Source organism: Clarias gariepinus, chromosome 12 (assembly GCF_024256425.1).
Source record: "Clarias gariepinus isolate MV-2021 ecotype Netherlands chromosome 12, CGAR_prim_01v2, whole genome shotgun sequence".
Lineage (NCBI taxonomy): Eukaryota > Metazoa > Chordata > Actinopteri > Siluriformes > Clariidae > Clarias > Clarias gariepinus.
This window is the reverse complement of record NC_071111.1, coordinates 2,100,857-2,127,521: the sequence shown is the minus strand read 5'-3', so window position 1 is coordinate 2,127,521 and position 26,665 is coordinate 2,100,857. Positions and strand designations below refer to the sequence as shown.

The window sequence follows — 26,665 nt, the reverse complement described above, 5'->3', positions numbered from 1 at the left end:
ACGAGTGTATTCATTGGGTTCAAACACACAGAAATGTTCACTGACTCACCTGCATGTTTTTGTTTGTTTATTTACGCCCTAATCTGGAGCTGGACACCTTCTGTATAGGATTAGAATAAAATACAGCATTTTAAAATTCAAGCGCTTAATCGGACAACAAAGAAAGTTTTACATTCAGGAATAAACACACACTCTTATGACATCATAATGTTTTTGAATTTTTTTCTTTTTGTTTCTAATCAGGAGCTGGAGCACAAAGTCATCACTCTGTTAAAGAATGAGCTGAAGAGATTTAAGAAGCTCCTGAGTCCAGATTACCCAGCATGCACTGAGAGGGAGGTGGAGGATGAGGAGGATCAGAGCAGTGTCAGAGTGTCAGCGCTGAAGATCACACTGCACGTCCTGAAGAACATCAACCACACAGATCTCGCTAACACACTGCAGAACAGTAAGAGCTCATGGACTTATAACATCACTTTAACTTTAGAGGAAGGAAACTGCTGTGAATTTATTAAACACACCTCATCATAATGATATGCTTTTATCAATAGAATATAATAACAGATCAGTACTGACATTACATATGATATACAGATATGAAAATATCAATAGTCAACAGAGATGATCATAGAGTTTACATTTTATTCTTCTTTTTATCAGAACTCGTCTCTGTGTACCGGCGAAACCTCAAATCCAAACTGAGTGAGAAATGTAAAAGAATTAATGAAGGAATCTCACAGCATGGAAGTTCAGCACTTCTGAATGAGATCTACACAGATCTCTACATCACAGAGGGTCGGAGTGGAGACGTCAATAATGAACATGAGGTGAGACAGATTGAGACAGCGTCCAGGAGACCAACGACACAGGAGACATCCATCAAATGTAATGATCTCTTTGAAGACGAGTCCATCAGAAGTGTGCTGACTAAAGGAGTTGCTGGAATTGGAAAAACAGTCTCTGTGCAGAAGTTGATTTTGGATTGGGCTGAAGGAAAAGCAAATCAGGACTTCACCTTCATGTTTCCACTTCCCTTTAGAGAGCTGAATCTGATGAAGCAGAAACCTCTCAGTCTGATGGACCTTCTTCATGACTTTTTCCCAGAAATCAAAGGATTAAAATTAATAGACTGTGAGATCAACAAAGTTCTGTTCATCTTTGATGGTCTGGATGAGTGTCGACTTCCTCTAAATTTTCAGAAGAATGAGATGTTGTGTGATGTGAGAGAGTCAGCCTCAGTGGATGTGCTGCTGACAAACCTCATCAAGGGGAACTTGCTTCCCTCTGCTTTCCTCTGGATCACCTCTCGACCAGGAGCAGCCAATCAGATCCCTCCTGAGTGTGTAGACCAGGTAACAGAGGTACGAGGGTTCAGTGATCTTCAGAAAGAGGAGTACTTCAGGAATAGGATCAGTGAGAACCTGGCCAATAAAATCATCATACATATGAAGTCTTCAAGAAGCCTCTACATCATGTGCCACATCCCAGTCTTCTGCTGGATGTCAGCCACTGTTCTAGAAAGAATGTTGGGTAAAACACGGAGTGGAGAGATCCCCAAGACTCTGACTCAAATGTTTACACACTTCTTGATCTTTCAGGTCAAACACAAGGACCAAAAGTACCATCAGAAATGTGACCCTGATCCTCAGCAGACTAGAGAGAGTATCCTGGCTCTGGGAAAACTGGCTTTCCAACAGCTGGGGAAAGGAAACCTGATCTTCTATGAGGAAGACCTGGAAGAGTGTGGCATCGATGTCAGAGAAGTGTCAGTGTACTCAGGAGTGTGTACCCAAATCTTCAGAGAGGAGTTTGGGCTTCACCTGGGGAAGGTCTTCAGCTTTGTACATCTGAGTGTTCAAGAGTTTCTGGCTGCTTTATACACATTTCTCTCCTTTATCAACAAAAAGGCTACAAGACAACAAACCACTGATCTGTCTGATCTTTTCTCCAAATCAAACATGTCAGATTTCCTGAAGGGTGCAGTGGACAAGGCCTTACAGAGTGAGAATGGACACCTGGACCTTTTCCTTCGCTTCCTCCTGGGTCTCTCACTGGAGTCCAATCAGACTCTTTTACGAGACCTACTGCCCCAGACAGAAAGCAGGTCTCACAGCAAACAGGAAACAGTCGAGTACATCAAGACGAAGATCAGAGAGAATACATCTCCAGAGAAATTCATCAATCTGTTCCACTGTCTGAATGAACTGAATGATCATTCTCTAGTGCAGGAAGTACAACATTACCTGAACAGAGGAGATCATGGGTGTCTCAGGGGAGTCAGACTCTCTCCTGCTCAGTGGTCAGCTCTGGTGTTTGTGTTGCTGATCTCAGAAGAGAATCTGGATGTGTTTCATTTGAGTAAATATTACCCATCAGATGAATGTCTTCTGAGGCTGCTTCCAGTCGTCAAAGCATCCAGAAAAGCTGAGTGAGTCATTTTATAATCAAAGATCACATTTTAAAATGATTTAATAACTGTATTACTAACTACATAAACTTTATTTATTTATTTATTTATTTATTAATGTATTTATCTAACAAGGAGTAATGAGAGTGTTTACTTAATAGAGAGCATTATTTATTAAATAACTTTTTTCTGTTTTAGTGTTTTTTCCCACGTTTTTACATTTAAATTTCAGATTTTGTGGCAAAATTAAGTTTCTGTAACTTGCAAATTATTCCACACTCATTGATATTAATTTTAAGACACACACACACACACACACACACAAAATAAAAAAAGCATAAATGTATATGAAAATATATGAGACAAGTCAGATTTCAGGTTGTATTATTCAGCCATTAAACATGTTAATACATAATTAGTCAATATTTACAGTTGATGTAATTAATACAAACACAAATATTCAGATGTTTAACTGCAGATTCGGACTGCATATGTGTGTGTGTGTGTGTGTGTGAGAGAGAGATGTCAGTGTTCTGATGTATCATCATTTCTCTCCCAGGCTGTGTCGGTGTGATCTCACAGATGAAAGCTGTAGGTTTCTGTCCTCAGTTCTCAGCTCAAACTCCTCCAGTCTGAGAGAACTGGACCTGAGTGTCAATAACCTGCAGGATTCAGGAGTGAAGCTGCTCTCTGCTGGACTGGAGAATCCACACTGTACACTGGAGACACTCAGGTCAGATCATCACTTTCACATTCTGTTTATCTGATTGTCATTATTATAGTATAAACCTAATAATAGTCAAATGTAGAGCAACAAGTCTGATGTATAACAAGAGACTGAGAGAATATTAAACACTTTATTATTTAAACCTTTTAAATATTATTTAAACCTTTCAAGTACCCCGGTTTCCTCCCTAAAGACATACAGATTAGGATAATTAGCATTCCCAAATTTCCCATTGTGTGTGTGTGTGTGTGTGTGTGTGTGTGTGTAAAACACTCTCTCTCTCTCACTCTCTCACTCTGTCTCTGTCTTTCTGTCCCTCTCTGTCTCTCTCTCTTCACATGCGCTGGGTGTAAGGAGACGTGTATAAGACTGTTTGGCGTCTTGCCAAGTTTAGACAGACTGTCCGATTTTTCACCACTTCTTATTGTTGTTAGCAAAATGGAGCTAATCTATTAGCGTGAGAGAGAGTGGGCGGGACACCATGGCCTGTGAGTCCGGTGTGGAGACTTTGTCTCTCTGACCTGGCGTTAGGTGTGTGCTGGAGGACGGTGTACAGGTAGAGAAGGTGCTGTTAGCGGTGGGAGAGCAGGTCGGGTGTGAGTATCTACTTTGCCTCCCAGATAAACAAGGCGATGATGGTGTTTCTCACAAATATGAATCTCATGAACACGATAATAAAGACTGGAATTTGTGTGAGAGGATCCACGGTACACAGTTACCCCGCTGTCTGCCCCTGCGTTGTGAGTGGTGATCTCTAACGTGACCCCGTTTATTAAGGACGAGGCAATAATGAAGGAGCTGACCCGCTTTGGGAAGTTCGTCAGTCCTATGAGAGCTATCCTGCAAAGTTTAATTGTTTTAAATAATCAATAACAGACATGAAATGTAGATTTTACGTGTAAAGAGGGAAACAGCAGTTACACAGTTTTTGCCACCAAGGAGCGGCTGAGGTGTTTCGAGTGTGGGGATGTAGGACATATAAGGCTAAGCTGTCCACACGGAGCCGTGCAGCCTGAGAGCTCAGGGGACGACTCGGCCTGGATATGGTGGCAGCAGCGCGGGGACAGTCAGCCGGAGATCACCGAGGAGGCCGAGTCCACAGCGGGACGCAAAGACACACCGCAGACACGACTCGAACACGTCACCCTGAACACACCATCACCACAGAGACACACACTGCACCCGGCGCCGACACCACTGTAAATAGTGCGAGTACAGTATCCACCACTGACAGTGACCCTGCCCCTAATACTGACCCCACCCACAATGTCTGCAATGGAGAGATACAGGAGCAACAGACCAGCACACCACCACTGACACCCAAAGAAACACAGACAGAAAACACTGCAGCTAAACCCAGGAAAAAAAAGTGAGGAGATGCCCACTACAGAACCCACTACACGTAGCTTCCTGTTTTTCGTATTGTTCCTGCGAAAGTTCCTCGTTTAACGCGCGCATCATCGGAGAACAACAAGCGGAATCCATCACCAAATAACTACTCAGGTACGATATCATGTCTAATATTCAGCTCGTTCAGTGTGTAGAGTGCAGGATGTTAAGACATTCTTCCTCCGTCGTTAGTGGTAATTTTATTTGTGATAGGTTTGTGTTAGTGAGCACTCTGACGGAGAAGATATCAGCGTTAGAAGAGCGCATCCAGACTTTAGAGAGGGTTAGAGAGTGTAAGAGCAGTGTTATTCCCGTAGCGGACAGTCTGGGTGCCACAGGCGGAGATAACCAGCCCCCGACTCCGGCATTAGAGCCCTCACAGCGGGGCGAGTGGGTGACGACTCGGCGGCATACTCGTTCAGCCAAAGCTCTGTGAATTCTGCGCTTCACGTGTCCAACAGGTTTGCTCTTCTCAGTGATGCACCCGCTGAGAAACCTGAAAGAGCTCTGGTTATAGGAGACTCTATAATGAGGCACGTGAAATTAGCTAGGCCTTTAGGGGTGCCAGTGTCAGTGGTTAGGTGTATCCCGGGCACTGGACATAGCAGGTAATCTTAGGGCTCTAGGACAGCACAGGTTCTCCAAGATAGTGGTACATGCTGGAGCTAATGATATACTCCTTCCTCAGTCAGAGATTAGTAAGAATAACTTTATAGAGGTGTTTAAATTAGCGAAGGCGATGTCTGATGGAGTAGTATGCTCTGGTCCCATCCCGATGAGACATGGTGACATAACTTACAGCAGGTTATGGTCGCTGAACTGCTGGATGTCCAGGTGGTGCTCCGAAAACAACGTGGGGTTCATAATAAGTAGATAATTGAAAGACCTTTGAGGGCAAAACTGGCCTGTTAGGACGGGACGGTGTCCATCCCACTCGGGAAGGTGCTGCTCTCATTTCCTGTAGTATAGCTCATAGTCTCAGAAGAGGAGTAGTTAATCTGTGACGATCCAGAGCCCAGGCCAGGGAGCAGACAGACAGGCTAAACCAACCGTCTGCTAGCTGCATAAAGTCGTCACCCAGGGTTCACTGTATTGAGACTGTGTCTGTTCCCCGAGCTAAAAACAAAAGCAAATTGAGAAAGACTCAAAGTCTGTTGTAATCATTTAATTAACATAGATATTTCAAACTCAGATCACACTGAATGCACAGCCGGCACCTCTGATCTGAAGCTAGGACTGTTAAATATTAGATCTCTCGCATCTAAAGCAGTTATTATTAACGAAACTATCACAGACTAGGAGTTTAATATATTATGTTTAACTGAAACCTGGATTAAACAGGACAAGTATGTAGCTCTAAATGAAGCTAGTCCTCCTGGATACAGCTACATACACCAGCCTCGGTTAACTGGTAGAGGAGGAGGCATCGCAGTTATTTACAACGATAATCTGGCTAATGACAAAAACACAGATTTAAATTTAATGCATTTAAAATTCTCTATAGTAACATAAAGTCAGCTCAGACGATCCCGCTAATCATGATTTACAGACCCCCAGGGCCGTACTCTGAAATTCTCTGTGAATTTGCAGATTTCCTTTCAAACCTTGTCGTTTTCGTAGACAAAGCGTTAATTGCTGGAGATTTTAATATTCATTTTGAGAATCCAGAAGACCCTCTGAGAACAGCATTTATGTCCATACTGGACTCAGTAGGAGTAAATCAGTGTGTAGTAGGACCCACTCATAAAGCAGGCCACACTTTGGACTTAATATTATCCTTCGGATTAAGTATAAGAAACATAATTACAATTCCACAGTCTGAAGTTATATCAGATCACTGTCTTGTCTCGATTAAAGTGTCTCATAGTAATAATGTACTATTTACTATTTAATTATGTACTTAAACGTACATTCACATCAAATACCACACAGACCTTTATCGATAATCTTCCAGAGTTATCAACTTTAATTGGATCGCCATTCGATTCCACAGAACTCGATCAAGCGACTGAATATCTGGAGTCAACACTTCGTCATAGCTTAGATAATGTAGCTCCAGTTAAAAGAAAAATGATTAGAGATAAGAAACTCGCTTCTTGGTATAACGATCACACACGCACTCTAAAACAAACCGCTCGGAAATTAGAACGCAAATGGCGTCAAACTAAATTGTTAGTTTTCCAAATAGCATGGAAGGAGAGCATCCTGAACTATAGAAGAGCTCTCAGTGCTGCTAGGTCAATGTATCTCTCCACTCTTATAGAAAATAACAAAAATAATCCTAGATTTTTATTTAATACCATAGCTAAATTAACTAAAAACAAGACCACTGCAGAAATCTCCACAACAACAACATACAGTAGTGAGGATTTCATGAACTTTTTCAATAACAAAATCATAAATATTAGGCAAAAAATTCAGGCTTTTAAACCAGACAATTTAAGTGATACAGATGATAAATTAATCACATCACATCAGAACCTAGAATACTTTACTCCCCTTGAAGCGAGTGAACTAATTTCACTCATCCCCTCTTTAAAATCGTCAACCTGTGAATTAGATCCTATACCGACACATTTTCTCAAGCAGATAGTTCCAGCAATAACAGAACCCCTGTTAAAAGTAATTAACTGTTCAGTCAGCAGTGGGTATGTTCCTAAATCCCTTAAATTAGCAGTTGTTAAACCACTAATCAAAAAACCTGACCTTGACCCCTGTCAGCTTTCCAATTACAGGCCGATATCAAACCTCCCGTTTATCTCTAAAATTCTGGAAAAGGTAGTATCACAACAGCTATGTTCATATCTACATAGGAATAGCATACATGAACTGTATCAGTCAGGATTTAGGCCTCATCACAGCACAGAGACAGCACTCGTTAAAGTAGTAAATGACCTCCTAGTGGCCTCTGATCAGGGTTGTGTCACTATTCTTGTGTTACTCGACCTCAGTGCAGCTTTTGACACTATTGATCATAGTATTCTCCTTCACAGATTAGAAAATGTAGTAGGAATTAAGGGAACGGCCCTCTTATGGCTCAGATCCTATTTGACTGATCGTTATCAGTTTGTAGATTTAGATGGTGACCATTTCTCATGTTCTCAAGTTGAGTTTGGTGTTCCACAGGGTTCTGTTTTAAGCCCACTGCTTTTTTCCCTTTACATGCTTCCTCTAGGCAACATAATTCATAAACATGGTATTAGTTTTCATTGTTATGCTGATGACACACAAGTATACGTTTCAGCAAAACCAGATGAGAAAAACCATCTTACTAAAGTTGAGCAATGTGTGCAGGACATAAGAGATTGGATGTTAATTAATTTCCTTCTGTTTAATCCTGATAAGACAGAAGTTCTAGTCATAGGACCACAAGCAGCTGGAAGTAAGCTTTCTGATCACACTGTGATGTTAAATGGTTTCTGTTCCATCAAGTGCAACAGTAAAAGACCTCGGTGTGATTATAGATTCAAGCCTTTCATTTGAAGCACATGTAGATAATATTACCAGGATAGCATTCTTTCACCTCAGAAATATTGCCAAGATAAGAAATATATTGTCACCAAATGATGCAGAAAAACTAGTTCATGCTTTCATCACGTCTAGGTTGGATTATTGTAACGCCTTACTGTCTGGTTGTTCAACTAGGTGCTTAAACAAGCTTCAATTAGTCCAGAATGCAGCAGCGAGAGTCCTCACTCGAACCAGAAGATATGAGCACATCACCCCTATCTTATCCACATTGCATTGGCTTCCTGTGAAATTTCGCATCGATTTTAAAATACTACTCTTGACATATAAAGCATTAAATGGTCTCGCGCCGCAGTATCTGAGTGAACTGCTAGTGTCTTACGATCCGCCACACCTACTTCGATCAAAGGATGCAGACTGCTTGTCAGTACCGCGTATTATTAAAACTACAGCAGGGGGCAGAGCTTTTTCTTACAAAGCCCCAAAGTTATGGAATAGTCTTCCAAATGTGTTCGGGACTCAGACACAGTCTCAGTGTTTAAGTCCAGGCTAAAAACCTATTTATTTAGCCAAGCATTTTTATAAATAGATTTGCCTTAGGTAAAGGAGCAGATCTGAGGGACTCATGGACGTAGAGTATTAGGTGAACTGGAATGTTTGGATGCTGTCTTCCCCACTCTCATTGATCACTCAGGTTTGTTGACAATGAGGTGATTGTTTGCTTTACATCTCAGTTCCCCCTCATGTTTGTGTTTCCTTCTGGCTCTCCCTTTTTAGTTATGCTGTCATAGTTAGTCCTGCCGGAGTCTCTGCTTGCACTCTGCACTAAATATACATTCACTTTTTACATTGTTTGACTGTGACCATACCTAACTGTTATTTCTCCGTCTCTTTGCTCTCTCCTTTTCTGCTCTCTCCTCTCTCTCTCTCTCCCTCTCTCCCTTTTTCTCTACCTATCTCTCTGTCGAGCTATACATGTCGCTCCTGAGCTGCCAGTGATCCAGACCCCCTCTGCCCGCTGGACCTCTCTAACTCATCCTGGAGTCCTGCTTCTGGTTGGAGATCTCATCACATGGATGCCCCCGTGTGGTCTGCCTGGAATGCGTGTGGTGACTGGGGTTGGTTCCACTTTTCCATGAAGGTGGTCCTGTCCTCGACTGATGCAGACAGCTGTTCTCTGAGGACCTGTGACTTCAGTCGCTCAATAGTTCAGGACTGGAATTTCTCACAGTCTACCTGAGCCTCCAGGAACAAACTGGACTTTAATCTTACACATCTCTTCTTATACTGAACTTCCAGTCTCGCATATTACTATGCACATCAATCCCTGCTATCTGTTTTCACCCAGATGAGGATGGGTTCCCTGTTGAGTCTGGTTCCTCTCAAGGTTTCTTCCTATTACCATCTCAGGGAGTTTTTTCCTTGCCACTGTCGTCCTAGGCTTGCTCATCAGGAACAATCATATAATTTTGATTCATACACATTCACATTTCATACAAACTTAATTCTTTTGATTGTGTAAAGCTGCTTTGTGATGATGTAAATCGCTAAAAGCGCTATACAAATAAAATTGAATTGAATTGAACTACAGAGCCCACTACAGAGCCCACTACATAACCCACTATAATACCCATCACCAAGAGGAAAACACGAAGTCAGACTTTAAGTGCAGCAGCACAGTATAGTGAGGGAGCAGGGTGCAGCACACACACACACACACACACACACACACACATAGAGACACCCCTATGGACATTGAGGAACAAGCAAACCCTTTTTTTCCGGAGCAACTAAATCACTTGCAGATGCCGGACGTTAAAAAAGGCGTTTAGTAAAAACACTACTACAAAGTGCCAAAGCAGCAAGAAAAAACAAACAAAAGTCCACTGTCACTTAGGAGAACAGAGACAGTCATTTATAATTTTTTTTCTTCTATAATCGACAATAAAGAGTGTATAAAAGTCTCTCTCTCTGTCTCTCTCCCTCTAACACCACCTGGTTCGTCTCTGGATGAACATCTGTACAAGTTCCACTCTTTGTTCTTCAGGATTTCACCAGGACGTGTTAAAATGGTTCATGTCCTTTTTGGGATCAGTTGTTCCTGACACCAGGCATTCGGCTAAACATATAAATACTCAAAGTCTTTTACTGTTAAGAAACAGAGACCTTTCTGACATACAACGTGTGTGTGTGTGTGCGTGCGTGTGTGTGTGTGACTGTGTCTCTCCTGGAGTCAGTAAGATTATTGAGCACAGCGGACAGACCGAGAAACTCGTATATTTAATTACAAAACTTTAAAACGTTACACACACACACACACACACACACAAAGTCAGAGGTTCACATCATGACCATGAACACTGCGGCAAAATTTTTCCTTTTAATGATTTCTTTGAGCCGGTCCAAAATAACCTAAATCTTATGATAATTTGTCTATTTTTATTTTTATTTTAACTGTATGGTGTAAAACTGTGTGTGTGTGTGAGAGAGAGATGTCAGTGTTCTGATGTATCGTCATTTCTCTCCCAGGCTGTGTGGGTGTGATCTCACAGATGAAAGCTGTAGGTTTCTGTCCTCAGTTCTGATCTCAAACTCCTCCAGTCTGAGAGAACTGGACCTGAGTCACAATAACCTGCAGGATTCAGGAGTGAAGCTGCTCTCTGCTGGACTGGAGAATCCACACTGTACACTGGAGACACTCAGGTCAGATCATCACTTTCACATTCTGTTTATCTGATTGTCATTATTATAGTATAAACCTAATAATAGTCAAATGTAGAGCAACAAGTCTGATTTATAACAAGAGACTGAGAGAATATTAAACACTTTATTAACCCTTTAAATATAAATTTTAATGATCAGTGATAGATTTAACTCTGTTCTAATGTTCTAATGGTTAATAATCAGGTTAAACTACACAATTAACTCACATTTTTTACTAATTTTTATCTGAAAATGCATTCTGGGTACAGAAGATCACTCTACAGAAGGAGAGTGTATGTACGCCCCCTACAGGTGCATTGTGGGATGTCTGTAGATTAATTCATACACTCTGGCGAAAAATACTAAATCCTCAAATAAATACTTAAAATAATAAACCAGCGGTCAGGACCACATGTGTAATGTCTCGTCAAGAGAATCACAGATCTCAGGAAACACACTGGAGGAGGCAAAGTTTTATTTATTTAAAGTGTGTGTGTGTGTGTGAGTGTGTGTGTGAGTGTGTGTGAGTGTGTGTGTGTGTGTGTGTGTGTGTGTGCTCTTTGTTGGTTGTGTATCTGGTTAGGTTGTGTAGTTGGTTATCTGTTCTTGAGGATTTGTGACTGCAGTCGCTTAATAGTTCAGGACTAGAATTTCCTACATTCTACCTGAACCTCAATTAACAGAACTGGACTCGACACTCGAATACATAAAACTGTGGTTTACTAATTCATACTCCTCTATCACATAATTAACATGTTACACTTAGTTTATTTTTAAACTATATTTACCCTTTACTCGAGGAGTCAATATATCTATATCACATCAAAATATAAACAAAGCATCTATACACACCTTACCATTTAAATTAAACATTTATTTGCAAAATTTAACAAGACATGAAGTCTAAACTCAACCTGGTTTACTTTACAAATGACACGTAACAAGATCATAAAAAAGTGAGCTGAATTGATCTTATTAATAAACAGTCTCAATCAATACCTAATCAATACATCTCCCACAGACATTATACAGTTAATATGTGGAATGTAGACTTTAGTATTAGAATCTAATGAGTCACATTTTACATCTGAAAGATTGCACACCTTCACACTCTTCAGTTGCAAACTGTGGGATCCATACAAGTGTGTGTCCAGGCCTTCTCAGGTCTTAAAGGAGCAATGACAGTCTAAATGAAGACAGGACACTGAATATCCATCACCAAAGGTACCATGTTTCACTCCGTAATGATCGAAATTCCTTTTGATGTTGTGACAAATGCACAGAGCTTACACTGTCGTCCCATAAGCTGTAACCTAAAAGAGGAACAATAGTGTACAAGTAAGTACAAGTGTGACTGTTAGTGTAAAGTCTAGCAGACTGGTAAAGTAGTATTTCCATTCAAATACATACTTTCTGGACTAATATACATCATAATACGATTGCCGTTCAATTCAAAATGGGACTTGTGATGATAAATTCTCTGGAACGTCCTAAAACCAATTAGATTTTGACATTTACAGAAGACTTCAAGCAAATTACGGTGATGAGACTCTTATACACAGTAAGACATTTGAATGGTGCAAACTAAATTTATAAATTTATTTATTTCTTTATATACCGTTCAAAAGTTTGAGGTCACTTTCTAACTCCATGATGGTTCCTGATTTTTATTTCTTTCTACATTGTAAAGGAATGCTGAAGGCGTCCAAAAATGCATTAATCTCCTTTGAACAGTTAATGGTGAGATGTTTCTGCTACTTCTGCTCTGTAAAGACTTCATAACGCCTCTAATCTGAGGTGCTGTTAATTGGTCATTTTTCAGGCTGATAACTCTAAATGAACTTCTCGTCTGAGGCAGAGGTAGGTTTTGGTCTCGCCCTCCTGGGACGGCCTTCACGAGAGCCAGTTTCATTATGGTGCTTGACGGATTTTGCAAATGCACTTGACAATACTGTTCTTGCAAGAACTATTACAGAAAGGCTGACCTCTGTGTCTTAAAATAACAACTAACTGTTGTTTTTCTTGTTAAGTAATTACCTAATTCCATATGTGTTATTTTATAGTTTTGAAATCCCCAGCATTGTTGTAGAATGTAGAAAATAAATCACTAAACAAAAACTAAGAAATTTGCAAGTAACCCCAAACTTTTAAACGGTAGTGTATATATAATAAAATTTTACATTTTTAATAAACAGACCCCCAACACGTCTACATACACAAATTTTGGCTCCAGTTCCAGTAATGAAAATATTTCAATGCAGCTAAGGACATATTATTATAAACAGAATGAGCAGCTCACCTCTCATATCTTCTGGTCCGAATTGTTCGTTCTTTTGTCATGTGATTCCCATTGATGCTATGTAGTGCATTACACAGGAGACAGAATTGAGCGGTTCTTCTCATGAGTCTTCTAGTCTCAGTCGTTTGTTCTTTTGAATCTATTGCACTGCATAGCGTCTATGACAGTCACACGACAAAAGAACGCATGATTCGGACCAAAAGACTTTCTCATTTCTGTTTTCTGTTCACCTACGGAGGTTTCGCGATGCTTTGTGCACCCATAGAAAATGAATGAATCACTCTCTGAGACTTCTGATTGTTTTGATCTGTTCCGTTCTTCTACTTCATTCATAAAGAACGAATTGTTCATGAACGACCCATCACTACTATAAAGTTGTGTATGCAGTCATTATTTCACTAACTTGTGCTAGCTGCTTACTTACCAGGATTTATAAGGAATGTTCTAGGTGATTCTTGTCCGTTCTCACAGCAGTGTGTCCTCGCTACTTGTCCCTGATGTTACATACTTCCCATGAGCACTTGCTTTTTGCATGGGGCAATTTACTAAATGTTTTAAGTTTTTGTTGTTAAACCTAAAGAATATTGAGTTGGAATGTGTGATGATTGTAGTTTTTTTAATTACTACTAAAATTTAAGACAAAATTAATAGTTTTTTTGGCATTTAGATATGTCACACTCAAACAATCAGGTACACTGAAAAAAGTAAACTGCTGTGTCATTGATACAAAGTAAGTTTGCTACATTGATCTGATGGGAAAAAATAAATTTCCTATACGAAACTGATATTTTTATGTTGCTTAAAAGCAAACATTTCAGCTCCTGGTTAAACCTAAATTTAATTAGTTCATTCAAAGGACAATTTCTACTTTAAACCAAAAGTTCGCCGTGTCACGTGACCTCGTGACGTAGTATTATCGAGGACTGAATCCCGTTCTGCTGGCGGCCATCGTTTTTCAAAGAAAATAACAGGTAAGAAAGCAAACTCATGTCATTTCTATGTTAAATGTATCTCTTCCGTGAGCAAAAGATTGATTTATGTCAGGAACAACTACTTTGTAGATTAAATTTTGCGTCCGTGTTTGCTGGCTAAAAACACCTATACAGTATTACTTAGCATTAGCAAACTAACGCGGTTATTTTCAAAAACACCGGAGTTTCTACGCTGTGCCGAATAAAATGAAATTAATTATATTTAAGTACCGTTGGTTAACGATGTAAAAATTAATAGGAAAGTGACCTAAACATAGAACAGCCAGTTCGGAGTGAGTGATGTTTGTACTGTACTTATAGTTATGATTAAAACCTTCTGGACTTGCTAACGTGTAAGTAATGTAATATCGCTGAAACTATATTCCCTCGTATGAAACGGGGCATTAGCACATGTTCCCGACATACTGGTAACACTTTATCACACGTTTTTAACGTTATCAGTATATAATCCCTAATACCAGCAGCAATTTTACACGTTGATTAAACGTTACTACAAGTAAAAGTACAAAAGTCCACAAGTCGACCGATTAAATTAACCATGTAAATTAAATAAAATGTGAAATAAAACACAAAAACAGTGTATGTATGTGTGTGTATATATATTCCAATTTGCTTGGTATTAGTATCATGGATTAATGGGCGGAGCACTGTCCCACTTCGAGCTAGTGGTCACTTAGACCAACAAGCTGAGGTTAGCCATTACTGTTTAAAAGTAAACATGAAATCTTTATTCACTTTTGTGTTTAAAGGTCTGTTAGCTTTTCTGAAAGGGCATTATTTTACCCATACTGCAGACATTGATAAGTCCCAGAATCCACAAATTAAAACGCTATGTGGATAACTTTTGAAATGGAAATGATACAATAGAATTGCCGTGAATTTATTAAATGTCAGTCTAAATCTAAATATCCTAAAATAAACTCTCTCGAAATGACAGAGCACTGAAAATTAGTAGTTGAATTATCTGATAATATCAGAGAATAATTTTAGTTATCCTGCAAAACTGAATTATGTTTATTGGTTTATTGTATTATCAGTAGTGAGCACTTACAAAGCAACAGAATGCAGTTATTTTAAAGGTGTGTGTGGGGGGGTGATTCTTTCTATACATACTGTAATTAAGATTTGCTAAGAACTTGAGCCAGTCCAATTTTTGTTTTTCCTTTTTTTTTTTTTTTAAGATCAATAATGAGCTTCTGAGAATTACAACTGCTCCACTTCAAGCAAGATTGCTGGTTTCCTTGGACAAGCAACACTACAAATTCATTGAGAGAAGACCAGAGATATAATCTTCATCTTCAAGTTTTTGATCTGGTATGTACTCACTCAAAAATAACAGAAATTAGCTTGGTGTTAAATGTAATATTGTGAATGGAAGTCACAGGAGCTGAGCAAGGCATTCAAATCAAGTTGGCTGTGACGCACTAAATTAAAACAAAACTAGCAGAATAAAACATTTTAGTTTAACTTGTTCACAGGTTAGTGAATGCTGTCTGAATACAGGTTTCAACGTTTGCCATGTTCATTTTATTACGCTTTAAAAGCCTAACATAATACTATGTTTGTTTTTACATGCCTAGAGCCTGGAGGTGAATGTATGAAGAGAGTATCTCCTGAAATGTCTTATGGTGTATTTAGTGGAAGAAGTGGACCAACTGTTTAAACACTGGTAAGCATTTGTTCATGAAGCATTTCAACCTTAGGATTGAAAAATGTTACGAGGTCAGTGGCATTATCAGCTGCAGCACAACCTTTACACCGGGGCATTATTATTATTTTTTTTAAATCATAGTATGTATTAACATTAGTTACATACATGCTCCTTGAACTTGTGAAAAGACTTTACAGAAGAGCTGAAGCTGTTATAGCTGCAAATGTCCAACATCATATCAAACCCTATGGATTAAGAAGTGGATGTTACTCAAGTTCATATGCATGTGAAGGCAGGAAAGCCAATACTTTTGGCAATATAATGTAATATATAATGTGTGTGTATATGTATGTTTGTTGTTTTGGCCTATTCATTGACATAATTAAATTTAACTTGATGCACCATAATCCTAGGTGTTTTTTTGCACTCATAGGGAGCATTAAGTGATTTTTACATTCATACATCAGACACTGTTTTGCCAAATAGAGCAACTTGTCTAACAAATGTGCTTTCTTTTATTAGGTTGTTCAGAAAGGTGAAGCTCAGGCTGAACTTGAGAGGTGCACGATGGCCCTTAGGGAGGAAGAGGACTGTCTTCAGCCACCACAGGAAGTCAGTCGCACATGAATGTTCCATGTTTGGCCTTATTTATGCGTTAAACTTGAGCTATCCTGGTGAGCTCAAACACACATTTGTGGCCCGGCAGAAAATATTTAGGGAACGTATTCTATATTGAACGTATTCTAAATTTAATCGTATTAAATTTTGGTCACACTATTTGTCAAACAATTGTCAGATTTTCACATGGTTAGCAAATAGGATTATACAGTTTTTAAGCTTAAGTTATTAAAAATGCATTGTTTTATTGATTTTATTTTTGTTTTCTGTCTTTTATTGGAGAAATAATTTAATAGTACAACATGGTATGGTTTCAAGGATGGTAATAAATGTTTTTGGAGGAGAACTTGTTTGTTCATTGTCTTCATTTATAAATGTAACTTCTCTACAACTGCAATTTTTTTAAGTTGATCCAAAGTATCTTTTTTTATATATATTTAAATTATGAATGCCTTAAATCTTTATTTGATGCAACTTAAAAAAGTTCTCAAACATTCAAAAAGTGGTTTATATCAAGTTTATAATTTCAGGTTAGATTTAGCAGAATATTTAGATTAAGTAATATAGCCAACTTATTTATTTTAATTTAGAACAACTTAAAAATTTTAGTTTGATATACCTTCAGAAATTAGTTTACATGAACTTAAAATTTTTAAGTTACATGTAAATGGTTTATTTACTTTACATCAATGCTAAAAAATTACGTGTGACAGATTACTTCAATTTTTTTAAGTTGAGCCAGTGTTATATTTTTTTCAGTGTATGTGATTTTCAGAGATCTTATTAAGGGAACATAACCTTTTTATTATTGTGAAATAACTTAGTACTTAGACCTCTGCTGTGTTATTTATCATTTTACACTGTTATATACACACTACTTAGTTTCTTCATTCAGCATTTTGTGTGTGTGCACGTGTTATGTGTGAGTGAGTGTGTGTGTATGTGTAGCACCTTCACCGCCTGATGAGGGGAGATATTATTGAAGACAACACACGGAGCTGCTGCTTCACCACAAGAGTCTGTGTATTTCTAATAGTGATGGTCGTTCATGAACGTTTAGTTCCCTATTTGTATTTAATTAAAGCCACTTGCACTTCTGTCCCATCTGAGAGATGTCAGTGTTCTGATGTATCATGATTTCTCTCCCAGGCTGTGTCGGTGTGATCTCACAGATGAAAGCTGTAGGTTTCTGTCCTCAGTTCTCAGCTCAAACTCCTCCAGTCTGAGAGAACTGGACCTGAGTCACAATAACCTGCAGGATTCAGGAGTGAAGCTGCTCTCTGCTGGACTGGAGAATCCACACTGTACACTGGAGACACTCAGGTCAGATCATCACTTTCACATTCTGTTTATCTGATTGTCATTATTATAGTATAAACCTAATAATAGTCAAATGTAGAGCAACAAGTCTGATGTATAACAAGAGACTGAGAGAATATTAAACACTTTATTATTTAAACCTTTTAAGTACTCCGGTTTCCTCCCTAAAGACATACAGATTAGGATAATTAGCATTCCCAAATTTCCCATAGTGTGTGTGTGTGTGTGTGCCATGTGGTGGATTGACACCCTGTCCAGTGTGACTCCACCTCCTGTCCTAAGTCTCCTGTGATAGACTCCAGGCTTCTCATGACCCTGTACAGGATAAACACTATGGAAAACTAATAAATTAATAATAATTATCAGTGATACATTTCACTCTATACCAGGGGTCGGCAACCTTAAATGAAAAGAAAACACTGGAAGACACAGAACCCTTTTGTATGAAGCCCCCCAGGGGTCATGTGGTACAATAAATAACACTAATAACACTGAATACTAAACTGAGTGTGTGGATTAATGAACCGTAGATCTCTCTGAATACGCCGAATATAAAACCGGGACTCAAAAAGATTAATTAATCGTTTACCGGCGGAGTCACACATCGGTGGTTGTGACGCGTATTTTGAGTGACAAAAAAATTAAACATATTTTATTTTAATGTTACAATATCACCATAATCTTTAAATTTAGAATTACATAAAAAAAACTAACAAACTAAAATTAACTTAATTTAAATTAAATACTCATTATTTATGTTCCAAAGCCACAGGGAGCCGCAGCAGAGGGATGAAAGAGACACATGCGGCTCCAGAGCCGAGGGCTGCCGACTCCTGCTCTATACTAATGTGGGGACCCTTAATAAATAGGATAAACTTAACAAAATAACTAAAATGTTTCATTTATTTTACTCTCGAATGCATTCTGGGTACAACAGATCAATTAGAGCATGTTTATGCCCCCTACAGGTGCATTGTGGGTTGTTTTTAAATTAATTTATACACTTGTACAACTTGGAGAACTTCTAATGGTGGAAATGGAGAATTCAATTAGACAGAGGACGTTCACGAGCTACACACCAAACTAACACAGGATATGAGAAACAGCCACCGTGTGTGTGTGTGTGTCTATAATTGTTGATCTCTCTACAGGCTGGAACGCTGCAGTATTACAGGTGAAGGTTGTGCTGCTCTGGTTTCAGCTCTGAGGTCAAACCCCTCATCACACCTGAGAGAACTGAATCTGAACGACAATCAACCAGGAGAATCAGGAGTGAAGCTGCTCTCTGATCTACTGAAGGATCCACACTGTACACTGGAGAAACTAGAGTGAGTTACTGACACACACACACACACACACACACACACACACACACACACACACACAGTAACAGTGATTTGGGGGTTTAATATCTCTTACACTTCAGAGGAGATTCTGTATCTTAATATGTTTGTACAGTAATAAACCCGGTGACTGTATCAGGCCACAGTGTGTTTCACCCATAAATAATGACCCCCTGCTTTACCCAGATTTGACATTTAATTTATAATTTCGATATCGATATGGACAATATTAAAAAGCCTCAGGAAAAAACTGCCGAGGACAAACACAATGGATGTCTGCAAACTGAATTTGCAAAGTCTAGAATACCTCCAGGCTCCTCCTATTAAAATGATGTATATATTTTTATATATAATATAATATAATATTTCCATTTAAACTAGAACAGGCTGATTATTCATATAAATTGAAACAACAAACAAACTGCTTCAGCCAGGATAAAGAAACAAAAATAATAAAATAAATAAAGAGTGAGCAACAACACAAACACATTGCTCTGGCCGGAACATTGTTGAGTGTTGATGACACCCTATGACAGGCTCTAGAGGTTTCTAGAAAGGGGCAAATACTTTTCCATGGCACTGCACATGTAGTCAGATTGTTCCACTGGGGTGAAACTGTGCCAGGTGGAGTTACAGCACTTTCACAATCATACTAACTTTACACTGATCTGAATAACTTTGAATAATGAACTTATTGTTCTTTCCTTCTGTTTCTTTGTTTTACAAATACGACCCAATATATGTTCAGTGATACTTTTTTATAATTACGTTTTTGTTTGTGTTATATTTTTATACTAGTATGTGGTTTTAAAAATGAATCTCCACTTTAATGATCCAGTGTATTATGATGTGGGATGTGGTGAGCTGCTGGATCCAGACTCGCTGTCCCTGACCGTAATGTTAAAGCCGTCAGAGCGGAACTGGAACTTTCCTTCACACCAAAGGCAGAATCTGTTCATTTCAAGCATTTCAGAGCATTTACCTTCAAAGATTTTTCTTATTTTCGTGTAAACTTTATCTCCACCTTTTCTTCTTCCTCCTTTTCATTCATTGAAATTATTATTAATTTGCTCAAAGAAATTCGCTGCATCGAGAAAAGATCAATATCTCTCCCTCCGTGAATTAAAAGTGAAGGTGTCTAATTTATATTGAGGAAGGGCAAAACATCCGCATGCGCGGTAACAAACACACTGTTAGCTTCTCCGCTTTATTTGTATTGTTGCTCGCGGCAGCATAACAGCCCGTTAATTCATGTAATGATGAGATGGACAAACTGCTCGATGCCCGTTCTTTTATTTGCTGCATTGTCGGGTTATAGTACAAACTTTCGGGTGGATTAAACAAAACTCAGGCTTTATATCCCAGCTTACATCTCGCACTCGCGTTCACACACACCGGACCTCATTACCCACAGTGCATCTCCTGCACTGGACTACACTTCCATAAACAGCTATTGTAAATTAACCTCTCTCTCCCGCAACAACACGCTCTCTGTCGGCGGCGCCCGTGCGATCGACGCACTCATCCATACGAGTAGGAAAGAGATGCAATATTATGGTTTCTGTCATTTTTTATATATTTGCGTATTGACTGGGCCGGACCACCGGGATAACTCCCGGTACTCCAGATGGCCAGTCCGCCACTGTGTATATATATTCAAATGTATTTCGGAAATGTGTTTAAAAATCATATCACCGTTATTGAAAAAAATTCTATCGCGATATATATTGATATCAACTTATTGTCCATAATATTTATGTTTGTGTAATTGGTATACTTGAATCTGTTAGTGTGTGTGTGTGTGTGTGTGTGTGTGTGTGTGTGTGTGTGACACTGATGTTTCTTGTGAGGAATCTGATGACTGATTCTGATTAAATTCGATCACCTTGTCCTTTTCTCTTTCTTTACAGATTCAGGTTTTAGTTCTGATCTGATCTGAGTCTCACACACAGAGGATGATGAGGATAAACTCTTACAGTCAAAAGCTTTTGAAGAACAGCTGTGAGAGCTGAAACTGATGTCTTCCTTTTCTCATTCAGTGATAATCAGATGGTCTACAACATGTCAGGACTTCCCTACTTCTCTAGCTGTTTGTAAAAATGCACCAGCTAAGAGCGGCTTATATCAAAATGCACAGCTTATATCATTTCTTGAGCAGTGTGCACCAATCAGCCGGAACATTATAATACAAAACATTATGTCCAGTGGAGCTGCACCATTAATTGAGTTGGGGTCGTACGCTGTTATCTTCATGCCTAAAACTTTTTTCCATTCTGATTTTATGTTTGTTGGTGTAGGTGATTGTTGACACTTAAAGTATCAGATAATTAATCAGATAATTACACAGCTCTAAGAACAGAGTGAAAGCTACAGAGTTTACTGGAAGTGTGTTTAGATTGAGCAATAAACCCTCTGTATGTAGATTACACAGACTGTTTACCTGTGAATAGTGTGTGGGCGTGTCCTGTCTCAGGTCATTATCAGATAATAAAGTGGGCGTGTCCTGTCTCAGGTCATTATCAGATAATAAAGTGGGCGTGTCCTGTCTCAGGTCATTATCAGATAATAAAGTGGGCGTGTCCTGTCTCAGGTCATTATCAGATAATAAAGTGGGCGTGTCCTGTCTCAGGTCATTATCAGATAATAAAGTGGGCGTGTCCTGTCTCAGGTCATTATCAGATAATAAAGTGGGCGTGTCCTGTCTCAGGTCATTATCAGATAATAAAGTGAGACAGAAAGACTGTACCTCTCCTTGGATTCTTTGGATTACATAAACTCAGAATATTTATTTTTGATTTAAATTGATTCGTTTTAAAGTAAACACTTTAATCTTTCTATGGATATATTTCTTGTGGGTGGGTGTGTGTGTGGGGGGTATTCACTGAGTTTCAGTTCATTTTAGTGACGCGTTTCAGAAAGATATTGTCTGAGACGGCTGAAAGTGCACCCTGTTTATTTTTCTTTATTTTATAAAAACACAATGTTTTCTTAATATTGTGAGTATACATAAATAAAAGTCAATCCTTTACAGATTTAAATAATGTACTACACTTATGTGTCTGATCAAAAGTGATGGAGCATTTTAAGTTCTTTTCACGATTAACAGAAAAAAATAAATGCAATTCATTCCTTTGGCGGTACCGCAGACCCATAAGGATTTTAAAATGGTTGTTGATCTCTGTGATGAAAGCTGGATTCACCAATCTCTGATTTCTCTCATTTATTTTATTTTAAAAAATCAGCAAAGAGCCACAATCAGTACATGCACACGGTACCATGCTTCCTCCCAGTGTCCTGTAGCAGGCCAGACAACATGCTAATGAGGCTTAATCTCCGTCACGTGCTAGAGACACGTCAGTATCAACATGGCGTTTAGCTTCCATGCAGTTTGATATGAAATACATGACTTTAAACTTAATAACTTACAATAAGGACAGAGAGCATCAGGACACGTCTCACCTGTAACAGCGCCTTCCTGCTTCTGCCAGGAGTTCACTATTACACCACATGTGTGTTTAACGTGTATTACTGTAATTAATGGCCCCCTGATACAACAGGTAGTCTGGAACTATTGTACAATAATAGGTATATTACATTCATCTTAAATTAAAATAAACAAGATAAAAAATTTCCATAACAAAAACAGGCAGTTTTGAGAATGTTCACCCAAAATAAACATCATAAAATTGACTCATCTACACTTAGATCGAAATTAATGTGTTGAGTGTTCTGTTTACTTCATGTTATTATGAAATGATCAGCACTTTTATTGATAAATGTGATCTAACGGAGGTAAATGGGATTTAAAAACACAATAACATGGTGGGTCCATCAGACCTGTGAACACTGGCTGAGTAAAAAGAACATGAAGTCCAAACAAGGGTTTACATAACTGTTTTTATGAAGTTAAAATTTTTATTTATTATTACATGAAGAAAAATGGATGTTATGTAACATGTAGTGAACGATAGATGGCAGCAGTGAGACATAAAATGAAAGGAAAAGGCGGCAGGTCAACATTGATAAATGATGGTGAATGTTTGATAAATGTACTTTTTATTGACAAAAACATCTATGATTTTTCATGTTAATATAAATAAAAAGCTTTAAGCTAAGTATATTACAAAATCTTAAACAAATGTGACTTTTTCTTGTTAATCTAGTACTTTGGTTATTCATCCATCTATCCATTATCTGAACAGCTTATCCTGTTGAGGGTCTCAGGGGGTGGAGCCTATCCCAGCTGTCATTATGTCTATTTATTTACCCTATATTGAAACAACAGTGGTTTGATATGAAAAAGTCCACGCAGTGTTGTTCTGTTTACACTAGAAGCGCCGAGCACCAGTCATTTGACCGCAATGGGGAAAAAAAAATACCAGGACCCTCCTTTCATGACTTTTCCTAGATCTGTGAGCTTAATCACCCAGCATGCTTACATTTTCAAAATCGCACCAGTAAAAGCCAGTATAAAGTTATTTTGTTCTTATTTAAATGAAATTCCTGACAGCTGCGCGCCGGTCATGCCGTTCCCTGCCTTTTCCAACCTGCGATTCTCATTTCTCTCAGCAGATGGCGCAAGGGATCGCGAATACTAGCTATGCGTCATTCAGTGTGTATATGTAACTATCTCAGGTTTAATTCCATATATGCATATATATGCTTCCGTGAAATATTGACAATTCGCCGTTCATTCCCGCATTGATAATCAGCGATATTTTATAAGGAGATTCAGGGATTTAGCTCTACTTAATTTTATAACGTTTGGAGAAAATTCATTAGTTCGTTCATTCTATTTGAAGCTTCCGAACTTCTCGGATGTTTGTTTAGTGTGACAGTGCAATGACAGTGAAATTATCGCTAAAACAATGTAATGACCCCTCCTGAGGATATAAAGCTTTATTATTGTGTTTGAATAAATCATATCTACCACAGCAGATAATAAACTATGCTATGTTATAACAGAAGCAAACACCACGATTATGCCTCGCTTCGTTCAGTGTTGCTAGGCAACGGACCACGCGCCTAATCGGCGGGAACAATTTGGTAACAGTTTGGTCTGTGCAGTTAGTGCCCTTGTAACACCTTCCAACCCCCTCTCAAGAGAGTGCCATATAGTCCATTGTTAGTTGTAATGATTTGGCTGAAACTAATATCACTAAGTACCCTAACACCATCACTGAAATGAATCTCAGACACGTGTAATAACTAGTTTGCCAGATAAGCCCATTTAAAGAAAAAGTACTGAAGAAGGTTGTTCCACATTATTAACCCTCTGAGGTCCGGGGTGATTTTGGGGTCCTTGAGATGTTTGGACATGCTCTGATATTTGTGCTTTTTTCAGCTACTTATAATATATTATTGACCAACCTGTATTTTTCTTGTAATCAGCACAAACTGTTTTACAATAATACGTGACCAAAATGAATGTATGTGTTTGCATTTTTTAGGAAAAAAATATTATGCGTGGTTAGTAAGTTTTGTGAAAATAAAAGTAGCTTAAATAAGGCCATGAAACTCATACAGAACATTTGTTCACAAGACTTTTTGAGAACTGGGCTGGTGGACTAGTGTTTTTGCTTCAAAATGATGTGAAATTGATCTTTTTTACTTGCTCACAGAAAACAATATAGTGATTAACATTTTTTTAAGTCACTTTTTGAGTGTAAAGGGTCTATGTGAGAAGGCGTGAACTATCATTACTAATGCAGTGATTCACACCTGAGAACAAAAAGGCCTGCATACTGATCTGCATAATGAGCCATCAGACAGGTATGTGACAGAGAGAGGAGAGTTACAAGAAAGAATCTGAGGACAAAGTATATATTTTCAGTGTTTAGGTTATTTGAGAATGTATTTGACACAAGAAAACTTAAGATTTACTTGTGAGTTCAGTTAAACAGTTTATTAGGCCTAAACAATTAAAGTTGACTTTTTAGCTGCATTACTGCAGTCACTATAACAGAAAATATAGCTGTTATCACAAATTACACATAAATTACATGTTAAAATATAAAAGTGTAAGAACAGTGCAAAAAAACCCTGATGACGCCAATAAGAACTTAAATTACACTTTCAGTTTTAATCGTACAGACAAGATCTATATATTAATCAAATCTGTAAAGTGTCTACTTTTATTTGCATGCACACATGTTAAAAATAAAACTTTGTACATTAATAAAATAAAGAAAATAAACCGGGTGCGCTGTCTGTCGCTTGGTCTGTGTGAACTGCAGGGAGAAACACGTCATTAAAATGAACTGAAACTCAGCAAATACTCCACAGAGAGACACAAAATACATATCTATAGAAAGCTTAAATTGTCTCCTTTTACATTTACCAATTCAACTTGAAAATAAATAATCTGTTTTTATGCTGTTTTTTTCCTATTACAGCTGATGTGATCCCGCCTCCCTGTGCGCGCGCTGTTGATGAAAGGTTCATTTCCATATGAACAGCGCGCGCACGGGGAGGCGGAATCACATTAGCTGTAATGAGCCGATACAGGAGAATCTGTACCACTCCTTACTTTCATACTGATTACATAAAAACAGATTATTTGTTTCCGAGTTGAATGTTCCAAAATCTTTTAAATTAGCAGTTATCAAACCAATAATTAAGAAACCTGACCTCGACCCCTGTCAGCTGTCCAGTTACAGACCAATATCAAACCTCCCCTTTATCTCTAAGATCCTGGAAAAGATAGTAGCGGAGCAGCTATGCTCATATATACATAGGAATGGCATACATGAACTGTATCAGTCAGGATTTAGGCCTCATCACAGTACAGAGACAGCGCTCGTTAAAGTAGTAAATGACATTCTATTGGCCTCTGATCAGGGTTGTGTAACTATGCTTGTATTACTTGACCTCAGTGCAGCTTTTGACACTGTTGATCACGCTATTCTTCTTCACAGATTAGAAAATGTAGTGGGAATTAAGGGTACAGCCCTCTCCTGGCTCAGATCCTATCTGACCCATCGTTATCAGTATGTAGACTTAAATGGTGATTATTCTGCATGTTCTCTAGTGGAGTTTGGCGTTCCGCAGGGTTCAGTTTTAGGTCCACTGCTTTTTTCCCTTTACATGCTTCCTCTGGGCAACATAATCCGTAAGCATGGTATTAGTTTTCATTGTTATGCTGATGATACACAGTTATATGTCTCAGCAAAACCTGATGAGAAAAAACAGCTTACTAAAATTGAGCAATGTGTGCAGGACATAAGAAATTGGATGCTAACTAACTTCCTTCTGCTAAATCCGGATAAGACAGAAGTTCTAGTCATAGGACCGCATACAGCTAGGAGTAAAATTTTAGATCATACCGTAACTTTAGATGGCCTTTCTGTTCCATCAAATGCAACAGTGAAAGACCTTGGTGTGATTATTGATTCCAGCCTTTCATTTGAAGCACATGTAGATAATATTACCAGGATAGCATTCTTTCACCTCAGAAATATTGCCAGAATAAGAAATTTATTGTCGCTAAACGACGCAGAAAAACTAGTTCATGCTTTTATCACTTCTAGGTTGGACTATTGTAATGCCTTACTGTCTGGTTGTTCAGCTAGATGCATAAATAAGCTTCAGCTAGTCCAGAATGCAGCAGCGAGAGTCCTCACCAGAACCAGAAGATATGAGCACATCACCCCTATCTTATCTTCACTCCATTGGCTCCCTGTGAAATTTCGCATTGATTTTAAAATACTACTCTTGACATATAAAGCATTAAATGGTCTCGCGCCGCA

At 38.5% G+C, this 26,665-nt stretch overlaps 2 protein-coding genes across 4 annotated transcripts in view; one reads left to right on the top strand and one right to left on the bottom strand.

Moving 5' to 3' along the window:
- Nucleotides 1–21,021, top strand: part of LOC128533924 (NACHT, LRR and PYD domains-containing protein 3-like) — a 30,946-nt gene extending 9,925 nt beyond the window's left edge. Inside the window, exons 5-11 of one of the 3 annotated variants that reach the window (XM_053508159.1) lie at nt 244–448; nt 661–2,428; nt 2,967–3,140; nt 10,521–10,694; nt 17,404–17,577; nt 18,726–18,902; nt 20,828–21,021. In XM_053508159.1, coding sequence (XP_053364134.1) covers nt 244–448; nt 661–2,428; nt 2,967–3,140; nt 10,521–10,694; nt 17,404–17,577; nt 18,726–18,902; nt 20,828–20,840 — 2,685 coding nt within the window. In that variant the 3' untranslated portion in view covers nt 20,841–21,021. Of the gene's footprint in view, nt 1–243; nt 449–660; nt 2,429–2,966; nt 3,141–10,520; nt 10,695–11,788; nt 11,919–12,214; nt 12,226–17,403; nt 17,578–18,725; nt 18,903–20,827 lie in introns of those variants that run through there. The other 2 variants (XM_053508160.1, XM_053508161.1) reach the window with 2 other exon arrangements.
- LOC128534666 (deleted in malignant brain tumors 1 protein-like) overlaps nt 1–26,665 on the bottom strand; it is a 125,825-nt gene that overhangs the window by 43,644 nt on the left and 55,516 nt on the right. The gene's annotated exons all lie outside the window — the stretch shown is intronic.